Raw genomic sequence first — 17,890 nt, forward strand, 5'->3', positions numbered from 1 at the left:
AGTTAGGAATGGCATGTTGTGAGGCGTCCTTCCCTGGCTCTCCCTGTCAGGTTCCTACCTGCGCGTGGCTACTGCCTGTCACTAGGCACCACCAGGGACTCCACCAGTCCGGACCGCTCTCTCTTATGGTTTCTCTCCCCACTCTAGCACAGATCTCAACAGATCCCCCTGCTAGGCAACCACCAGTAACGTCCCAATACTAGTATTCCCAGAGACTCTGAATACTGGTATTGTTATTCTCTTCACCGCTGCCACCATTTGTTACAGTTCCCCTTCAGCCTTGATCATTACCTTACCCTCCCTTCTGGTCTGTGAAACCCCAGCCAAGGATCAGGCCTTTGGTAAACCAAATTAAGTATTTATTAAAGATAACAAAGCTAACAAGATTAACACGATTTCTTCTTAAGGCACATAAGCATATGGTTTTACTCAATACTAATCCGAACTCCACCTCCCTCCTTCTTCACTCTCTCCTGGCAAACAACTCTCTCAAACCCCACCAAGCAACCCACTCTTTCTCTTCTCCCCCCAGATTCCACAATTCACCACCTCACATTCCCCCAGATTTACCTGTCATCCTTTCATTTATACTGTCAGCCATTTTAAACATTCAGCCAATCATCAAGCATTCTATTGCCCATTCACTCCCCCTCCTCTTTCACTACTTACCATGTATACTCTAAACAACCAGCACTTACCATATATACACTAATATATAGGAACATCACATTCCCCCCCCCCTTAAACAACGGCAGAGTATTATTCCTGTTCCAGGATTTATACGTCGCGTTAACAAATAAAAGTCTCTATGGGGAAAATGTCTTTCTTTGTTCCTCTGTCTGGTCACGTCACTGCAGTCCCAGCCACTTGCCTGGAAAGTCCATCGGCCAGTACATTGTCCTTGCCTTTGATGAACTGGAAGTCCACTTGATAGTCCTGTAGGGCCCAGGACCACCTCTGCAGCATAGTGTTATGGTTTTTCATAGTCTGCAACCATAACAAGGCCCGATGATCCGTAGTCACTGTGAATCTTCGTCCCCACACGTATGGGCGCAACTTGTTCAGTCCCCACACGACTGCTAGGCACTCCTTCTGGACCGACGAATAGTTTTTCTCCCTCGGCATCAGCTTGCGACTCAGATACGCCACTGGATGTCTGGTGCCTTCTCTCTCCTGCAGCAAGACGACTCCCAGCGCGAGGTCTGACGCATCTGTAGCCACGATGAATGGTTGCTCATAGTCTGGTGCTATTAATATGGGTCCTTGGCAGAAGGCTTGCTTCAGCAGATCAAAAGCCTTCTGACATTCATCCGTCCATACCACACGCTCAGAACACTTCTTCTTGGTCAATTCATGCAAGGGGGTTGCTATTTCCCCAAAATTTCTCACAAACTTCCTATAAAAACCAGCCACACCCAGAAATGCCCTTACTTGTTTTTTGGTTAAGGGGATCGACCACGCTTGTATTGCCTCCACCTTGCTCCATGAGGGGGTGATTTTCCCACTCCCCACCTTATCTCCTAAATAGATTACTTCCTTTAGTCCAAACTGGCATTTCTTAGCTTTTATTGTGAGGCCTGCTTTTCTTAAGGCCTCCAATACTGTTGTCAGGTGTTGGACATGCTCAGGCACCGACTTGCTAAAAATGGCCACGTCATCGATATAGGCCACTGCAAAATCTGACATGCCTCGCAACACAGTATTGATTAGCCTCTGAAATGAACTTGGTGTGTTCCTTAGTCCCATGGGTAAGGTCACAAACTCATATAACCCATCTGGTGTACTGAAGGCAGTTTTGGCTCTGGATTGCTCGTCTAGTTCCATTTGCCAAAATCCTTTACAGAGATCTAGTGTAGAGATAATGGTTGCTGCCCCCAATAACTCTAACATAGCGTCTACCCTAGGCATAGGATACGCATCTGGGACAGTAATTTTATTGATTAGCCGATAATCAATGCAAAACCTTGTCGTTTCATCTTTCTTCGGAACCAGGACAATACTTGAGGCCCAGGGACTGATGGATTCCCTGATCACTCCTAATTCCAGCATCTCTTCCACCTCCTTTTTGATCTCATTCAAAACTTTCCCATTCACACGGTACGGAACAGATCTGATTGGGGCATGATCTCCAGTATCAATGGAAACGGCCAGGTTTGTTGCTAAAGAGATTCCTATAGGTTTTCAAAACTCTCAGAATCTCTTCTTTTACTTCCTCCTTCACCTCCTCTGACCATTCCACTTGATCTACCCCTCCTTTGTCTTTGCTTTCCTGTACCAAATCTGGAAGTTCAGGCCCACTTCCCTCAGGGAATAAGGTAACTTGCAACACCTTTGCATCCCTGGTATGGTAAGGCTTTAACATATTTACATGAACCACTTTGCTTTTGTTTAATTGGTCTGTGGTGATTACATGTGTCACTGTGTCAAGCCTTTCTCTGATGGTATATGGTCCTTCCCAGTTAGCCTGTAATTTGTCATGTTTCCTGGGTATGAACGCCATAACCATATCTCCCACATTATACACACGTTCCCTGGCTGTTCTGTCATACCAATAACTTTGCTTCTGCTGTGCTTGACTGAGATTCTTTTTCACCACCTCCATCATTTGTTTCACTGGTTCACATTCATCCTTTCTCTCAGCAGGCATCCACAGTCTATATAAAATCCCATTCTCACACACAACTTGATTCCTCAGTTTGTCAGTGAAAGGAATCTGTTGGGCCAGAGCTTGCTCTTTTATTTGATCCAAACTGGTATCCTTATTCAGTTCTTCTCTGAAGGGCTCTGTCTCTTCTCCAGAGACCAGGTGATACAATTTGTCTCCTTCAGCAGGCCTGCTAGTGGTTGCTATGGTGACCTGAGGCTGGTTAACAGATTCCACCCTGTTTGTTTCAGCCCCCCTTAATATGGCTTCTTTTTCTCTGCCAATTTGCTGTCTGGTCACTACATAGATCTTTCTTTGGGCGCCCATTACATCCCTTCCCAGTATTACTGGTTCTTGTTGCTGGGCATTAATGCCTACTTTATATCGGCCCTCTCGGCCTCTCCAAGTCATTTCCACCAGGGCCACAGGCAAACTTACTGGTTGACCCCTCACTCCTTGGATAGTCACAGTTTCCTGAGGTAATATTACCTCAGATTTTATTAAATCTGGCCTCAGTAATGTCTGAGCGGCACCAGTATCAAGCAATGCCCAATAATTTGCCCCTTGTACTCTCACTTCCTCTCTCAGACTTGAATCAAGGTCTGTTACTTCTGTCCAGTTTATCTGGCAAAACTGAACCTTTTTCGCTGCTTCTAAAGCCTTGGGCTCTGTTTTCACTGCCCTTGTCTGAGCAGAATTACTAATGGGGTTGGCAACCTCACATTGAAAACGTAGCTGCCCCGGTCTACCACATTTGTAGCATAATTTCTCCTCACTTTTAGGGTACACAGATCCACTCTGGGGTGTCCTGTGCCCTTCAGATTTTAATGGAGGACTCACTCGCTGTGGTACCACATCCCTTCTGCCAGCACTATATGGTCTGGGTTTAAACTCTCTTGATGTTTTCCCCACCCAGCCAGTTCTATTGGAGGCGAAGTGATCCGCCATCTCTGCGGCCTCCTGCACAGATGTAGGGGAACGGTCTTTGACCAGGAGCCTTATTTCTGGTGGTAACTGATGGTATAATTGATCCAGTATCATGAGGCTTTTCACCTCTTCCACTGACTGAGCTTTGGCACTACTCATCCACTTTCCAAATATATCCATCAACTTTGCTCCCAGTTCCACAAAAGACCTCCCTGTCTGTATCTGGCAATTTCTGAAAAGCTTTCTAAAATAATCAGGCCCCAGTCTGAATCTTTTAAACACTGCTTCTTTGAATTCAGCATAGGTGACGGGCTTGTCTGAGGGGAAATATTGGTATACCTCAGCCAATTCCCCTTTAATCAGGTTTGATAAATACTGCATGTATTTATCTTCAGGTAGCCCCCACAACTGAGCTGCTTTTTCAAAGGTGCTGAGGTAAATTTGAGGATCTTGACCAGGCTCATAGACAGCAAAGTCCTTTGGAGTAATTTTTATTTTTGCTCCATCTCTCTCTTTCCTTGTCTCCTCAGAGTGAAATTTCTCTCTATCAAATTTTAACTTTTCTACTTGTAATTCAGCATCCAATGCTCGTTGCTTCTCCCTCTCCTCAAACCCCAATCTCATTCTCTCAATTTCCAACTCCCTCTGTTTTTCCTTCTCTGCACCTTCCATCCTCAATCTCTCAGCTTCCAACTCCCGCTGTTTATCTTTTTCCTCAGCCTGCATCCTCAATCTCTCAGCTTCCAACTCTCTCTGCTTGTCTTTTTCCTCAGCCTGCATCCTCAATCTCTCAGCTTCCAACTCTCTCTGCTTGTCTTTTTCCTCAGCCTCCATCCTCAATCTCTCAGCTTCCAACTCTCTGTTTTTCCTTCTCTGCACCTTCCATCCTCAACTTCTCTCTCAAGTACTCTATATAAGCGGGATTGCTTAAATATCCTTCTGGGGTCTCTTCTCTGACAGGTTGTTTTTGCTGGGCAGTTGCAAATCCTATAAGTGCTACCCTCAATTCATCTACCCCTTTACCCTCATGAGGTAAATTGAATGTTATGCACTTCTCCACCAGCTCCTCTCTTTTCATTTTTATGTATTCAGCCATGGTGTTTGAGTTCACTCACTCTTTGCCACACACTCTTTGCCAGTCACTCTCACAAGAAATCTTGTTTTGTTATTTCTGTTTGCCACACCACTGTTAGGGATTCTCTAGTATTTGTATCTGGATTCTCTGTTGTTCGTATCCCACCGCTACTGCCACCACACATGCGTCCTTCCCTGGCTCTCCCTGTCAGGTTCCTACCTGCGCGTGGCTACTGCCTGTCACTAGGCACCACCAGGGACTCCACCAGTCCGGACCGCACTCTCTTATGGTTTACCTATCTGCTCTAGCACAGATCTCAACAGATCCCCCTGCTAGGCAACCACCAGTAACGTCCCAATACTAGTATTCCCAGAGACTCTGAATACTGGTATTGTTATTCTCTTCACCGCTGCCACCATTTGTTACAGTTCCCCTTCAGCCTTGGTCATTACCTTACCCTCCCTTCTGGTCTGTGAAACCCCAGCCAAGGATCAGGCCTTTGGTAAACCAAATTAAGTATTTATTACAGATAACAAAGCTAACAAGATTAACAAGATTTCTTCTTAAGGCACATAAGCATATGGTTTTACTCAATACTAATCCGAACTCCACCTCCCTCCTGGTAAACAACTCTCTAAACCCCACCAAGCAATCCACTCTTTCTCTTCTCCCCCCTAGATTCCACAATTCACCACCTCACATTCCCCCAGATTTACCTGTCATCCTTTCATTTATACTGTCAGCCATTTTAAACATTCAGCCAATCATCAAGCATTCTATTGCCCATTCACTCCCCCTCCTCTTTCACTACTTACCATGTATACTCTAAACAACCAGCACTTACCATATATACACTAATATATAGGAACATCACACATGTCTCTGCCCATGAAAAAGAAGCCTCGCTGCATCTATCTCTCTGAGTCCCACAAGGTGTGAGTTGAACCAGATCTCTTTATGTGGAATTCAGTTATAACTGTCAAAACCTGATGGCAGACTCTTTCTCATTAGAACAAGCGACTGCTGCATTAAGTTGGCACTTTTTATGGAGCCATGGTGTGTGGGCAGAGTGCGTGTAGCAAGTTTTGAGGTAGCATAGAATTTTTCTTTGCTGCCTTGTGAGAATTTATGGGACTAAACTGATGTGTGAGAATTATCTGGAGGAGAGTTCCATGAAACTCAAAAGCTCTGCTCTGTCCTTAACTGAACATCTGGATTACATGTCTGATGCTGAGAAAACATTTAAAATAGTGTTTTGTACTTGGCAGTCATGCCAAGCGTAGAGCCAGCATAGCATAGTGGGGAAAAGATTGGTTCAAATGTTACTACTGCCATAAACCCATTAAATAGCCTTAGGCAAGTCTCTCTCTCCCCCCCCCCCTCAGCCTTACCCACCCTCCAAGCTGCAATAAGGGTTATATCTGCCTATCTTCAAGGCTGTTTGAAGGATTTGCAACAGGATTATATGAAGTTTCTTGGAACGCTCAGAAGCACTATATAAATGTGAAGTATTATCAGTATTAGCCCTGAATAGATCTCTCTCCAAAGAACTGTGACAATTCGTCATGAAAGTAAACACGAGTACTAGTTTTGTGGAACTAGGGCTTTACTTCAAATGTAAATTCCATGTTCAAGTCCCTTTGTGGTTCCTTACAGATTTATGAAGACTCAATTGTGCTGCAGTCTGTCTTCACCAGCGTGAGACAGAAAATTGAAAAAGAGGAAGACAGTGAAGGCGAAGAGAGTGAAGAGGAGGAGGAAGGAGAAGAGGAAGGATCCGAATCAGAATGTAAGTAGTTTACTTGGATTCTCTGCTAAATTTCTTTTGTAAATTCTGTGTGTGTGCGTGCGTGCTTGCGTTTCAGTAACAAGAGTATTAGAAGTTTGATATGCTGACTAGAGAAAATACCTGAAAGGGGGAACTAGAGCACATCAGCAAATCTGATATAAAATTGAGCCATGATCTCATGTTGTCTGTAGAAACATGCTTGGAGCATCATATGGGAAAAGCTTCATGCTGCCACTGCTTGCACTGTTCTTGATGAGGTTTGGATAGATTTCTTTAGCTTTTTCTCATTAAAGAAAATAGAGTGTTTAATGTGGAGATGCAGATCCTTATGATTGTTCCTCAAAACCAGGCAGATGGTGGCTGTATTGCTTCTTAAACAAAAAGGCAGTGAAGTTCAGATGATGTAGTAAAAGGAACTAGGGAGCATTGTCAAACTTATGATAGGTATTGCTTTCATGTTCTCCTGTGTTCTGACCTGATAAAGAGATGGAATGTACAGAGATGGAGGAGAAAGTGAGAGAGAGAGAAAATGAAGACTGATCCCTGCCCTGGCGTAGCTGTGCTGTGCAAGAGGTGAATAGAAGGCTAGCTGTAGTCTCTCACTTTTTTCTCCTCCCCCCCCCAGCTCGTTCTGTCAAAGTGAAGATTAAACTGGGCAGAAAGGAGAAAGCACAAGACCGGATGAAGGGCCGCAGACGTACCAGCCGTGGGTCCAGGGCCAAACCTGTAGTTAGTGATGATGATAGCGAGGAAGAGCAAGAGGAGGTAACTGCAGAATTTCATTTCCCTCAAACTGATCTCAGTGGTCGTAGGTGGCAGCTCTGGAGGACAAATATGTGCAATTCCAGTGAAGGGGGAGGGCCAAGAAAAAAAGTTAAGGCAAGCAACAAGGCAAACACAAAAGTGGTCGTGATCCATCTTCTTCCACTTGGAGTAGTGGATAAAAAGTTGGATCTGAACCAGAGATTCCTAGTCATCCATGAAACTACCTGTCTCTCAGCGTAACCTACCTCACACAGCTGTTGTGAGGATAAAGGGTGGGGAGAACACACTGTATAAGAACCCAGTAACATATATATTTTTCTTTCTCAGGATCGCTCAGGAAGTGGCACAGAAGATGATTAAGTGACATTCCATGGTGCAGACCTCAAGCATCAGTCTTTCCAAAGCAGAGATGCTGTATTCCCTTAGCTGCAACGGGTAGCAAGAAATGTAGTGTTGGATGTGGGGAAACTGTATAAAATTCTTCCATATTTATACTGCAGTGAAGATGTAGGACTTGTTTGTGTCTTGCCTTGTCCTCACATCAGTAGCATTTGTAACAGCATTAACTGTTTTAAAAAGAATTATGGAGGAACACTTGATATATATTTTTTCTTTTTATGGCAGTACTATTTTCAGTTGCAGTATTGAATCACTGTAGTTTTAACCTGTGGGTGCATGTGTGTAGCAGTCCACTTCCTAGTACTGTATTTTATGAAAACAGGTTGAATGGCCAGCTGCCCACCGGGCGAGGAGAGGGTGGCAGTGGCAACTGTGTCAGTGTCACTGGATTTCAAAACAGTAATAAACTAAGCAAAAAAACCCAGCTTGCTTTGGAGTGTGTGTGTGATAATTCCCTTCCCTCAATGTTTTCTTCTTGGTTTCTCTTCTCTGTTAAATTCCTCCAACCACTGCCTTTGTTAGTTCTTTATCTTAGCTGATCCCACAGCATCACAGTTGTCTGCTCAAGACAATCATCCAGTGTTCTTTCTCACTTTACAGAACTTCCTAAAATCACATCCATTTCCTTGCCTTTTTTGTGATGCCAGTTTTATCAAGACTGGTAGGCAGGGCTACAGTAGCCTCTGTGATGATCCGTTGCACTTGGTAGATAAAGGGAGTGAGGTTAAGCCCACAAGTGTACCTGAGGGAGGTAAAACAGGGAGGATCTAAACACACACTGCCTTTAAAAGTTTCAATCTGACATTGTTTTAAGTGTGATTCCGAGGCAAAATCTATCCACCCTCAATTTTTTCACACACTGATCATCTCCCTTTTCCATTGCAGAGGGTCTACCCACCTCCACTGTTTGGGGCCTCTACTATCTTTCTTCACAGCTGTAAGAATCCTTACATTTTTAAATAGAGGAGGGGGAGAAGGTATGGAGAAACCAGTCAGATTTGCAGATATACCGCCCCATGGCCTGCTGTTAAGTGAGTGGCAAAAGGGAGAGTTGACTGGTTCCTTTCTCAACTATGGGCCATGTGTATTGCACAGTATCATGAAATTATCACAAAACTGTGGAAATTAGTATTTATACGCAATATAATTTTAATAAACTTTGTGGTTTTAGGTGTTAAAGATATGCCACAACATAACTGTAGCTATCTTTACTTTTTTTTCTTAAATTTTCTTAAAGCTTGGGTGTCTGGTGATATGGGGAGGGTGGAGACCGTCGCTGACCTAGGAACATCCTCACTCAGCATTTCATTTTTCTCCTACTCATAGAATCTACCCCCCAAATCCATATTCTTTGCTGTTGGAAACACATTTATACAAAACATGCACATACAAAAAGTACATTATTATCGCAGCAAATGGATTTCTGTGCACCAGTTATTTCCTTTCTGCAGCCCACGGAACCCTGGCATAGCTGTTATGTAAGGGGATAGAACAAAGATGAATGGAGAAGTGCAAAGCAGCCTACTCTGTTTCCAAGTCTGGCAAGGGGTCATTTCCCGGGGGGGGAGTTTAGGGGAGCAAGGAAGTGGCAAAGACCATTTCAAAGGAGCAAGGATTTAATCCTATATAGGACTAGAATATACTGTGACTGAAAATTGGGAGGGGCCAATTGGATAATGGGAAGTGTTTGAGGGGTGCCCATTAGCACTTGGGTCACAGTCCATAATCCTCTTTTCCCAGTTTGTTGAAGCATGCCCTCTTAATATGGCTGAGACTTTTCAGGTGATCACAGCCCACGTAACTGGATGGTCCCTTGCACCATCACAATCTGTATAGTTCTGTACTAAAGAGTGGAAAGCTTTCCAGATGGCTGCGTCAGAACAGCAAATAGTGCCACCCCCACGCTGTTCCTCTGCACGGTTACGATTCATGTCCCCGACACAGGCCCAGCCAGGATTGTTCTCTGTCCCCACACACCACTTGGAATGGTCCACCATGGAAAGGAAGGTGATGGCTGGGTGCTGGAAGGCCAGTTCCTTCACATTGTAGACTCGGAAGTGTCCAGAACAATTGGAAGGCAGGATCCCTCGGGACCTAAGCCAGAACTGGACATAGAGATCACTGGTGAGAGCTTGGGCCAACCAGCCGGAGTACAGATCTGGGTAAGGAAAAAGTTGTATGAGCAGAGCCTTGCTGTGACAGTAAGGGCATATTACCCACCCCTTCTTTTAAGCATGCTACATATTCCATCACCTTTTGCAGTCATTCCACCTCATCACATACCATCACTGAAGAGGCGAAACTTGGCAAAGCTGATAAATTCCTTGCCCCCCAATGATGTAAGGGCAACACTGGAGTTCCAAGGCTCTTCTTCAATGTGCTTCCCCTCTGAAGCATTCAACAAGGTAGGCAAGTCCTGGGCAAAGGTACCTTCCACACGATAATCATAGACCTGGGGCTCAGTAAAGAGCAGCTGATTCCCTGGAGCAGAGACACAATGTATGGCACATCAGACCTGCTGGCTTGTAAAGCAGCCCTCCCTAGCTGGCAAGCCTAATAGTAGAGAGCGCCATTTCAACAGCAGAAGTAAAGTATGCCTCTTAAAATGGAAACGGAAACAGATATATAGTGAAGTAATCCCAAAAAGCAAGAAGCTGTGTAGATTTCCTGGGTTTCACAATAACAGAAGAAGGAAGGACTTCTCTGGACACACAGTGAAGAATTGCAAGAGCTGCATCAGATACACCAACTAAGGGCTCCATTGGCCTTCCCAGTCAATAGATCTACCTGGGCTGGGATTCCTTGCTTAAGTGTATTCTGCTCTTTCTGGATATAAGCTACATGAACAGGAGCGATGAGGGACACCTTGCCCCTCTTTTTCTTGGAAAGGACTGGCGTGCCAATTGTATTAACTCTGTTTGTTTTCCTGGTCCCAGCCTCTCATAGAAAAGGAGCCCTAGCCCTTAATGACTGACTGCTCATGCACATACAGAGTAGCCGGAGCTGAAATGGATGCTTGGAATTCTGCCTCCCTGCTTTCTGTGCCCTATGCCATACTTTCATGGAGCTGGGAATAACCTTAGCTTGTACGGTTTTTAGGGGGAGGGGCCTGTCTCATTTTCCTTAGGTCACTCTATAAAGTACCTTGTACCCTGGATGGCGCTATATAGAACTTAATCATAAGAAACACACACAAATGAAACAATCTGCAAGGTGAACTGGGGCTACCTAGTTCTGTCTTCCAGTATGGAATGCTCTGTTCATATCAAGTCCCCCTCCCTACCTACCAATTTCTTTGAACTGACTGTAGGGGAAGGTGATGCACAGGAAGGTCTGCCCATTGGGCAATGCGCTGTGGGGCCAGGCGTATTCTTTCTCATTTAGACTGGGAGGGAAGTGAGGAGTGCTGTGAAGCAGCCAGAAACCCTGAGTTCTGTCCAGCAGGATGACTCCTAAGGAAGGAAACAAAAGAAGGGGGTGAACCTTCATCCAAGTTTGTTGAAGTTCTAAGAGTACAATGCCAGGTGCTCAGGTGGCTGGTTTGCCCACAACTCAGTCATGCTGCACAGCCACCACACAAGCTGACTATAAGGCACAACCAGTAGTTGTTCTTCTTGACCACCTTCAGCTTGACACCTTTACTGGTCTTGCTTGGGTGCATTTGTAGCAGAGGAACTACCTTTCGTATGGCCCTTGAGGCTGGAGGAAAGCTTATTTGGAGGTTCATCATTGTACAGGACATAGGCTGTTTCCTAATATGAAAAGAGAGGGTGGTTAGAGAACTAGTCTATGTCAGTCTCATTTCTGCCTCAGTCAAGCCCAGTGTGACCCTTATCTCAATTCTGCATCCTTTCCTAAGCCTATTCCTTCACCCAGATTGACTGAAGAAGCCAATATTTTAGCCCCTTCTCTCAGACTTAGTTCTCCTCTCGGAGCCAGCCCAACCAATCCAGGGATTGCACTACTGGCAAATTTAAAGGAACCTTTCAAGGTACCAAAGCAGCAGCTGTGTAAACTCCAGGAGTTGGGCTTCAGTATTCTCTTGAGTTATTGAAAGAATTCTTGAGTTGGACCTCGGAGATCATGCAGTGCTACTTCTTGGAGGAGCCACAAAATATATTTGAGCTGGCTTTGCCCCTCCTCCATATACACCCGGCTCTAATATTTCCCAGCATACCATCGGGGGTGGGTGGGTTGTAACTCAGTGGTAAAGGATCTGTTTTACATGGAAAAGGTCCCAGGTTCAATCCAGGTATCTTCAAGTCTGACTCCGCATTCCTATGACTACCTTTTTAAATTAAATTAAAAAAGCAATTTTTAAAACCTAGGCTCTCGTATAACCAGTTGAGAGATAGATCTACCTGTGGTGGACCAGTTTGCCACAAGGGAAAGCTTGCTATGGGCAGGGATTGAGTCTTCTCAATCTGTGCCACCTTCCACCACAGCCCCTAATTTGGAAGACTGCTAAAGGAGCCTCACACTTCCTTTTCTCAGACTCACCTGCCTCCGCACTGCCTCTGTGTACAGCTGCTGCATAGTCCGTCCCACAGCTCCTTCAGTACTGTTCATCAGTCTTCTGCCTTGCACCCAGCCCTGGGTGCTCCCATCTTGATACATGTACCGCATGCCCTCTGCTATGGGGCTGTGGTGGGGTTTGGGCAGCTTGTAGACAATATACCTGAAACCCAAGCCCATTACAAATCACAACCCCGTCATGCAGGGGACAGCAGCCTGCCCTTTCCACTGAAGACACAGGTGGGCAACAGGGTTGCAACATTAACAGTTAAAATCCCCTTTTGAATCTTTAAAATCTTTTTAGCTTGTTTTTTTGTAAACCACCCTTAAAACTTTGCTGGAGAATAGTATGCTAATCTTTTAAATAAAACAATAACAAAGTTAATCAGGTATAAATGACACACACCAATCCACTGGCTGCCCAGAGTCGTCATAGCAGGAAATGCTCCCAGAGACAGTATTGTGGAGGATGGCTATGGACAGCAGCCACAGCAGGATGGATAGCATGAGGCCTTCGTCAGGAGTCACTGGAAGGGATACAGAAGCAGCAATGACCAGCCACAATAGCTGATGGTCAAGACGAGCAGCTATAAAAGGACTCAGTGATTTCAGTCCCTTCTCTGACTTTTCAGGTTATATTACAATAGAGTTGCTTCCAGCTCTTTTACTGACACATGGGCAGATTTTCATGCAATTGCTCCCCAAGAGATGGGTCAAAGAAAATAGACTCCTTAAGTCAGTTAACCCCTTACTCATCAAGCCACATTCCCTTTCCAATATGCATTTCTCCTCTAACCTCCTTGGCCCCTTTCCTGTTTATTTCCACCACTACCCCTATCAAAAGCAGATAGGAACCCAGCTCTTTAACTGCTAACAGAGGTGCCACCATCATACTGCAGCATCAAGTGCTGCTGTGAAGAATGCCTTTCCTGCACCTATGAGCAACCACTGCTACCTCCTCAAACTTCTGGGATTAGAGCTGTAAGACAGAAGGCAAGCCACCTCTTGAGTCAGACAGAGAACTAGAAAAGTGCAAATATGAATGTGAAACCCAGTTTCCCATGACTTTAGAGCCCAGGAAGATTTCAGGTCCACCCTCTCTCACTACACACAAGGGCTCACTTTATTCTACGGGGGGGGGGGGCTAAATAAATCCTAGCCGCAGATACTCTTTCAGTGTCAAAACAGCCTGGCTACTGAGATCAAGGAAAGAACCCCCGGTAGACACGCAGAGCATCTAGCAGGCTGAAGATCAGAAAAGAAATTGCCTGAGAATGAAGGAGTTGCGGGTATTTGGGGAGCCATCAGCGCCAGGGCAAGTTAGAAATGGTTAAGCGAGAAATGGAACGTATCAACATTACAATACTTGGCGTGAGTGAATTAAAATGGATGGGAATGGGACATTTTCAATCAGGCAAATACAAAATATTTTATGCAGGAAATGAGAAATTAAGAAGAAATGGGGTTGCTTTGATAGTGAGAAGTGCTGTAGCAAAAACAATTAGGAGCTATTACGCAAGGTCTGAGCAAGTGATATCAATGCGATTAAATGGAAAACCTATTAACATAAACATCATCCAAGCCTATGCTCCAACGACAAATGCAGAAGAAGAGGAATTGGAGGGATTTTACGAAGTACAAGAAGAAATTGATTGCACACCAAAACAAGATGTGCTGATAATCATGTGGGACTGGAATGCTAAAGAGTAAAGCTAAAGAAGAAGAACAAAGCAATCATAATGCCAAAATACAATTTAAATAACATCCCAGAAGAATATGAAGTGCAAATAAGGAACAGGTTTGAGGCTTTCAACTTAGTTGACAGAGAACCAGAGACATTATCAGGGAAGAATGCAAAAAGACAATACCTCTAGTTAAAAAGAGAGAAAGACCTCAATGGGTGACTGAAGAAACTCTTAAAATGGTTAAAGACAGAAGAAAAGGAAAAGCAAAAGGAGAAAGAAGCACAGTTAGAACCCTAAATGCAACAATAAAGCGACTAGTACATAGGGACAAAGAGAACTATTACAATAGTTATTGTATAGAAATTGAAGAGGACAACAAAAAGGGTAGAACAAGAACCCTATTCCAAAAGGTCAGAGAAATTAAAGGGAAATTTAAACCACAAGGAGGGATGTAGAATGATCAACAGGGGAGCACACTAACTGACCAAGATAAAATAAAAGGAAGATGGAAGCAATACACTGAAGAATTCTATAAAAGAGATGTAAGGATGACAGATTCATTCATGGAGGAACCGTATGATGAAGAACCAGAAATTTGAGAATGTGAGGTGAAAGTTGCTCTTAAAATACTTGGAAGAAACAAATCACCAGGAACAGATGGCATACCAATAGAGTTGTTACAAGCTACTGAATCTGTCCAAAGTTTGACAAAAATGTGTCAACAAATATGGAAAACTAAACAATGGCCCACAGACTGGAAGCGTTCAATATACATCCCAGTTCCAAAGAAAGGGGATCCTAGGGAATGGAGTAATTATTGAACTACTGCCTTAAAGTAAAGCAGGTAAAGTAATGCTCAAGATTCTACAGCAAAGGCTCTTACCATATATGGAGAGAGAAATGCCAGACATCCAAGCGGGATTTAGAAAGGGAAGAAGCACCAGAAGAGGCAAACATAAGTTGGATAATGGAACAGACCAAGGAATTTCAGAAGGAAATCACCCTGTGCTTTATAGATTACAGCAAAGCCTTTGATTGTGTAGATCATGAAAAACTATGGAATGCTTTAAAAGCAATGGGGGTACCACAGCATCGGATTGTCCTGATGCGCAACCTATACTGTGGACAAGAGGCTACTGTAAGGACAGAATATGGAGAAACCGATCGGTTCTGGAAAGGTTGTGAGATAGGGGTATATTTTATCACCCTATTTGTTTAATCTACTCGCAGAACATATCATACAGAAAGCGGGATTTCATTGGACCAAGATGGAGGTGTGAAAATTGGAGGGAGAAATATCAATAATTTATTGATAAAATAAGATATGCAGACAATACCATACTACTAGTGGAAACCAGTAATGATTTGAAATGAATGCTAAAGAGGAAAGCACAAAAGCAGGACTACATGAACGTCAAGAAGACTAAAGTAATGACAACAGAAGATTTATGTAACTTTAAAGTTGACAACAAGGACATTGAACTTGTCAAGGATTATCAATACCTTGGCACAGTCATTAACCAAAATGGAGACCATAAAGAAATCAGAAGAAGGCTAGGACTGGGGAGGGCAGCTGTGAGAGAACTAGAAAAGGTCCTCAAATGCAAAGATTTATCACTGAACACTAAAGTCAGGATCATTTAGACCATGGTATTCCCGATCTCAATGTATGGATGTAAAAGTTGGACAGGGAAAAAAGTGGGTAAGAGAAAAATCAACTCATTTGAAATGTGGTGTTGGAGGAGAGTTTTGCGCATACCATGGACTCTGAAAAAGACAAATAATTGGGTGTTAGAATAAATTAAACCAGAACTATCACTAGAAGCCAAAATGATGAAACTGAGGCTATCAAACTTTGGACACATCATGAGAAGACATGATTCACTAGAAAAGACAATAATGCTGGAGAAAACAGCAGGGAGTAGAAAAAGAGGAAGGCCAAACAAGAGATGGATTGATTCCCTAAAGGAAGCCACAGACCTGAACTTACAAGATCTGAACAGGTTGGGTCAGTCAGAGGTCGCTGATTCATAGGGTCGCCAATAGTCGTAATCGACGTGAAGGCACATAACAACAACAGTGCCAGCCCAGACCGTGGGCAAGCAATCTCCTCGTCCTCCCCTCCTCTTCTGGTGATATCCTCTCCCTGCCTGAATCTTGTGCGTGCCCGGAAGCTCTCTCCACTGTCAGTTTCCATGCTAACACTTGACACCGAAAAGACAGCAGCCCTAGCTCAGATTAACTTTCTTCGCCCTCCCCGCCCGCAGCAGGACAAGTAGGGGCTCCGCTTGGGTTCCCAATCGTTCCCTAACGGCGGGCACCCAACCGCAAATAGGAGCCACAGAGGAAGGTGACGAGCGGGGAGACTCCAGGCGGCCTACCAAGTTCTTCGGAGTACCTACAGCCTCAACCCTCGAAGGAACGAAGACACCGATCTGCTTACAAAAAGCTCCGCAAGTTCCGCTCACTTCCCCAAAGGACAGCTGGCGGGCGAGGGGGGTCACGTGCCCTGCGTGGCCCCTCCCTGCCTCTCTCCCAGGGCGCCCCCGCCGGGCCCTCGGAGCAATGCAAGCTTAGCCAGAGTAGGGCAGCGTTGGATGTGCCTGGCGCCAGCGGAGGGGCCGAGCGCTCTGTGCCTGGACAGGGGTGGGGATTCCCTTTTGGGCGGCGCTGAGGATTGCCAGGTAGTCCCTGGCAGGGGAGGGCGGGAGTTTGGTCGCACCTGGTGGGCGCAGGGGGAAGGACCCTGAGGGATCTGAGAACAAAGCGAATCGCGAAATCACCCGGAGCAGAAAATAGCCTGCCCTGGCTGCGCGCGCGCACACACACGGCGCGCGCTGTGTAGTCCTTTCCTGCACAAAAGGTGAAGGGATGGAAAACAAACCTTCTAGCAGAGCTTGGCAAAGTTGCTTTTTTTGAACTACAACTCCCATCTGACCAATCCACTTGCCGTGCTGGCTGGGGTTGATGGGAGTTGTAGTTCAAAAAAAGAAACTTTGCCAAGCTCTGATTTTTAGGGATTTGATAAGTTTCACAAATCGTTGCTATGCACAATAGACGAAAATGTGACATGCTCTCAGCTTAGACCTGCAAATTTAACGAAATAAGAAATGTGATTTAGTAAAATATAGTCTTTGTTAACTGCTACAGATTTTGTTGTTAAAGAGTTTTAAATATTAACGAATATTCATAAAAATAGATCTGTTCTGATGGCACAAGATTAGACTATGATGAACATGTACTCTCAGATGAACTTGATTATACAAGCGACTCTGTTTTTGTTGTGCTTTATTTTGTTTTTGTGTATTTTATTTTTTTATTTTTGTTAGAGCTCCTGGGGCCTCAAAGGCTGGAAGTGGCCTGAGCCTCTTTGGACCTCTGAGAGGGCCTATTTACCCTGAAGGGCACACTACAGAGTAAACATCCCCAAATGGTGCGCAGGGCATACTAAGATACCATAGGGAATAAATTAATTAAAAGCTCTGGGGAGCTCCAAAATTCTGAGGCACAGAGGAAGCAATCTGCATCTCTGCACAAGTCAGTACTCTACCCTTTGTTGTTGTTATGTGCCTTCAAGTCGATTACGACTTATGGCGACCCTATGAATCAGTGACCTCCAGTAGAATCTATCATGAACCACCCTGTTCAGATCTTGTAAGTTCAGGTCTGTGGATTCCTTTATGGAATCAATCCATCTCTTGTTTGGCCTTCCTATTTTTCTACTCCCTTCTGTTTTTCCCAGCATTATTGTCTTTTCTAGTGAATCATGTCTTCTCATGATGTGTCCAAAGTTTGATAACCTCAGTTTTATCATTTTAGCTTCTAATGATAGTTCTGGTTTAATTTGTTCTAACACCCAATTATTTGTCTTTTTCGCAGTCCATGGTATGCACAAAGCTCTCCTCCAACACCACATTTCAAATGAGTTGATTGTTCTCTTACCCACTTTTTTCCCTGTCCAGCTTTTACATCCATACATTGAGATCGGGAATACCATGGTCTAAATGATCCTGACTTTAGTGTTCAGTGATAAATCTTTGCATTTGAGGACCTTTTCTAGTTCTCTCACAGCTGCCCTCCCCAGTCCTAGC

At 44.4% G+C, this 17,890-nt stretch overlaps 2 protein-coding genes across 17 annotated transcripts in view; one reads left to right on the forward strand and one right to left on the reverse strand.

Annotated features, from left to right (window-relative positions):
- The window catches only part of SMARCA4 (SWI/SNF related, matrix associated, actin dependent regulator of chromatin, subfamily a, member 4), a 111,657-nt gene extending 103,633 nt beyond the window's left edge, over positions 1-8,024 (forward strand). For 8 of the 14 annotated variants that reach the window (XM_061639614.1, XM_061639594.1, XM_061639625.1 and 5 more), the window contains 2 exons: positions 6,303-6,435; positions 7,061-7,455. In XM_061639614.1, the coding sequence (XP_061495598.1) occupies positions 6,303-6,435; positions 7,061-7,440 (513 nt within the window). In that variant the 3' untranslated portion in view covers positions 7,441-7,455. Of the gene's footprint in view, positions 1-6,302; positions 6,436-7,060; positions 7,456-7,527 lie in introns of those variants that run through there. The other 6 variants (XM_061639672.1, XM_061639683.1, XM_061639691.1 and 3 more) reach the window with 1 other exon arrangement.
- Positions 8,006-16,367, reverse strand: DNASE2 (deoxyribonuclease 2, lysosomal). Of its 3 annotated transcripts, none has more exons than XM_061639748.1 (7): positions 16,243-16,367; positions 12,521-12,641; positions 12,100-12,277; positions 11,279-11,351; positions 10,887-11,051; positions 9,883-10,080; positions 8,006-9,757 (listed from the first exon to the last, which is right to left on the reverse strand). In XM_061639748.1, exons 2-7 carry the CDS (start codon positions 12,619-12,621, stop codon positions 9,378-9,380), a joined length of 1,095 nt encoding a protein of 364 aa, XP_061495732.1. In that variant the 5' UTR covers positions 12,622-12,641; positions 16,243-16,367; the 3' UTR covers positions 8,006-9,377. The 3 variants fall into 3 exon arrangements, with proteins under 3 accessions (XP_061495732.1, XP_061495715.1, XP_061495722.1); XM_061639731.1 differs by having other exon boundaries at positions 16,181-16,356; XM_061639738.1 differs by lacking the exon at positions 16,243-16,367 and adding an exon at positions 15,790-16,116.
- Between the last annotated feature and the right edge of the window lie 1,523 nt (positions 16,368-17,890).

Source organism: Rhineura floridana, chromosome 1 (assembly GCF_030035675.1).
Source record: "Rhineura floridana isolate rRhiFlo1 chromosome 1, rRhiFlo1.hap2, whole genome shotgun sequence".
Taxonomy (NCBI): Eukaryota; Metazoa; Chordata; class Lepidosauria; order Squamata; family Rhineuridae; genus Rhineura; species Rhineura floridana.

Coding starts and splice junctions, on each gene's coding strand:
- DNASE2 (XM_061639748.1), bottom strand. CDS start 12,621: ATGCTATCCATCCTGCTGTGGCTGCTGTCCATAGCCATCCTCCACAAT. Junction 12,278..12,520: donor TCTGGGCAGCCAGTGGATTG/GTGTGTGTCATT, acceptor CTTGGGTTTCAG/GTATATTGTCTACAAGCTGC. Junction 11,352..12,099: donor CAGAGGCAGTGCGGAGGCAG/GTGAGTCTGAGA, acceptor TTTTCATATTAG/GAAACAGCCTATGTCCTGTA.